Genomic DNA, 1,650 nt, shown 5'->3' with positions numbered 1-1,650 from the left:
CCCCCTCCCCGGGCCCAGTCGCCTGTCCTCCTGGCTGCCAGGGCCAAGATAGAGAAGGAGCCTCTGTAAGTCGAGTATAATTCGCTTTTTAATGAGAAGAACGTGTGTAAATGACAGGACGCCACCGCCGTGCGCAGATGGCGGTCACAGAAACCCCTTCAAATTCATTCTGCCCAAGGAAGGGAGGGAGGGAGGACGCAGGGGGGCTCGAGAGCTGGCAGCCCCTGCCCCACCTCGGTCCTGCGGACTATGGGGTCACCGACTGTTGGCCTGCGCACGCCTCTTGAACGGTAAGCAGAGATCGAAAGCACAGCAGCAATAATACTGGGTAAGTCCTTCCTTGCTTAAAACATCTGAATTAATTCATTGAAGGTATCAAAAATATACCCTGTAAACCAATATATCATTTACACCTGCCTTTCCTTCCCACCGCTGCGGCAACGATGTATGAAAAAAACAGTCCAGTTCCTCGGAGCAGCTGCTCACCCCAGGCCGCACCCGGCCCTGTCGCCCGCCCATCTGGCCTGACTTGGTTTCCAGCGGTCTCGTCGGCTGGGGCAGCCCGTGGGGACTGGAACAAGAGCGCTGGGGCCTGGACAGGGCCTGTGTCCGTCTGTCCAGAGTGCTAAGCGGGATGGGGACAGAGGGCGGGTGCGGGGGCTGCTAGCTCAGTTTAGACTTTGGTTCCAAATGCGTTAGGTGGGGAGGCAGTGGCGTGGGAGGTGCGTGGTCGTCCTGCTTTGGGTCCCTGGCCGCCCCGGCTGTGCGCGCGTGGCCGCCACACGCCTGCCGTGCCCCCTCCCCGGCCCCTCCCCTCCCGAGCACCAGGTAAACATCCCCTGAGTAAGGTCACTGCACAGGGCCAGCCGGGGCGGGAGTCGTAGTTAAGGCTTTAGACAGGCAAGGATGCCGGCTCTGGACGGACGGACGGACAGACGGGAGCACAGGCAGACTCAGGGGCTCCTTCCTCGGTGTGGGGGAGTCGGCAGCCGCCCGCTGCTCCGGCCGCTCGCCGGCCCACCCCGTTCTGAGCCTCACTCGCTGTCGGAGAGCGTCTCGTACTGCGAGCAGAGCAGCGGCTTGGGCTCCTCGTCCCAGGCGTGATGGGGGCCGGCGAGGGGCCCGCTGCCCGCGGGGAGGCCAGGCGGGGGCGGGGAGGCCATGACCCCCGCCTGCAGCCGCATGATCAGGGGGTTGTAGGGGAACGGTGTGGACCCTGCGGAGAGGCCGGGAGAGAAGCCCCGGAGGCCCCGGTGAGCCTGGCGGCCCCCAGGGGCCCACCCACCCGCCTCCCCAGGAGCTGGGGCCTCGGCCTCCTGCCTCCCCACCCCTTCTATCTCCTGGAAGCTTTCTCAAACTGCCCACCTGGCCTCACTTCCAGCACTCCCACGCCATTCATGCCCGGCAGCCTGTCGCCCGGCCCAGCGGGAGCCGCCTCGCTGTTCCTGCCCTCGCCCCCCTGCGCCTGTCCTGCAGCCAAGAGCTCTCCTGGACCTGCGGGAGATCACGCACCTCCCCCAGGGACCTCCTCGCATGCACAGAGAAGTCGGGGGCTCCCCTGAGGGCCCCCCCAAGCCTGTGGGACCGGCCCTTGCCCACAGGCCTCTCTCTTCACTTCCCGAATCCTTCATCCTCTCTCTAAATCGTGCT

General features: G+C 65.0%; 1 protein-coding gene across 1 annotated transcript in view; it reads right to left on the bottom strand.

Annotated features, from left to right (window-relative positions):
• Positions 1-72: 72 nt before the first annotated feature.
• Positions 73-1,650, bottom strand: part of NCOR2 (nuclear receptor corepressor 2) — a 160,842-nt gene continuing 159,264 nt past the window's right edge. The window contains 1 exon segment of the mRNA XM_007448653.1: positions 73-1,216. Within this exon segment, the coding sequence (XP_007448715.1) occupies positions 1,035-1,216 (182 nt within the window). The 3' untranslated portion in view covers positions 73-1,034.

Source organism: Lipotes vexillifer, unplaced genomic scaffold (assembly GCF_000442215.2).
Source record: "Lipotes vexillifer unplaced genomic scaffold, Lipotes_vexillifer_v1.1 scaffold21, whole genome shotgun sequence".
NCBI classification, from domain to species: domain Eukaryota; kingdom Metazoa; phylum Chordata; class Mammalia; order Artiodactyla; family Lipotidae; genus Lipotes; species Lipotes vexillifer.
Note: the sequence above shows the minus strand (reverse complement) of the source record. Positions and strands in the feature narration are given on the sequence as shown.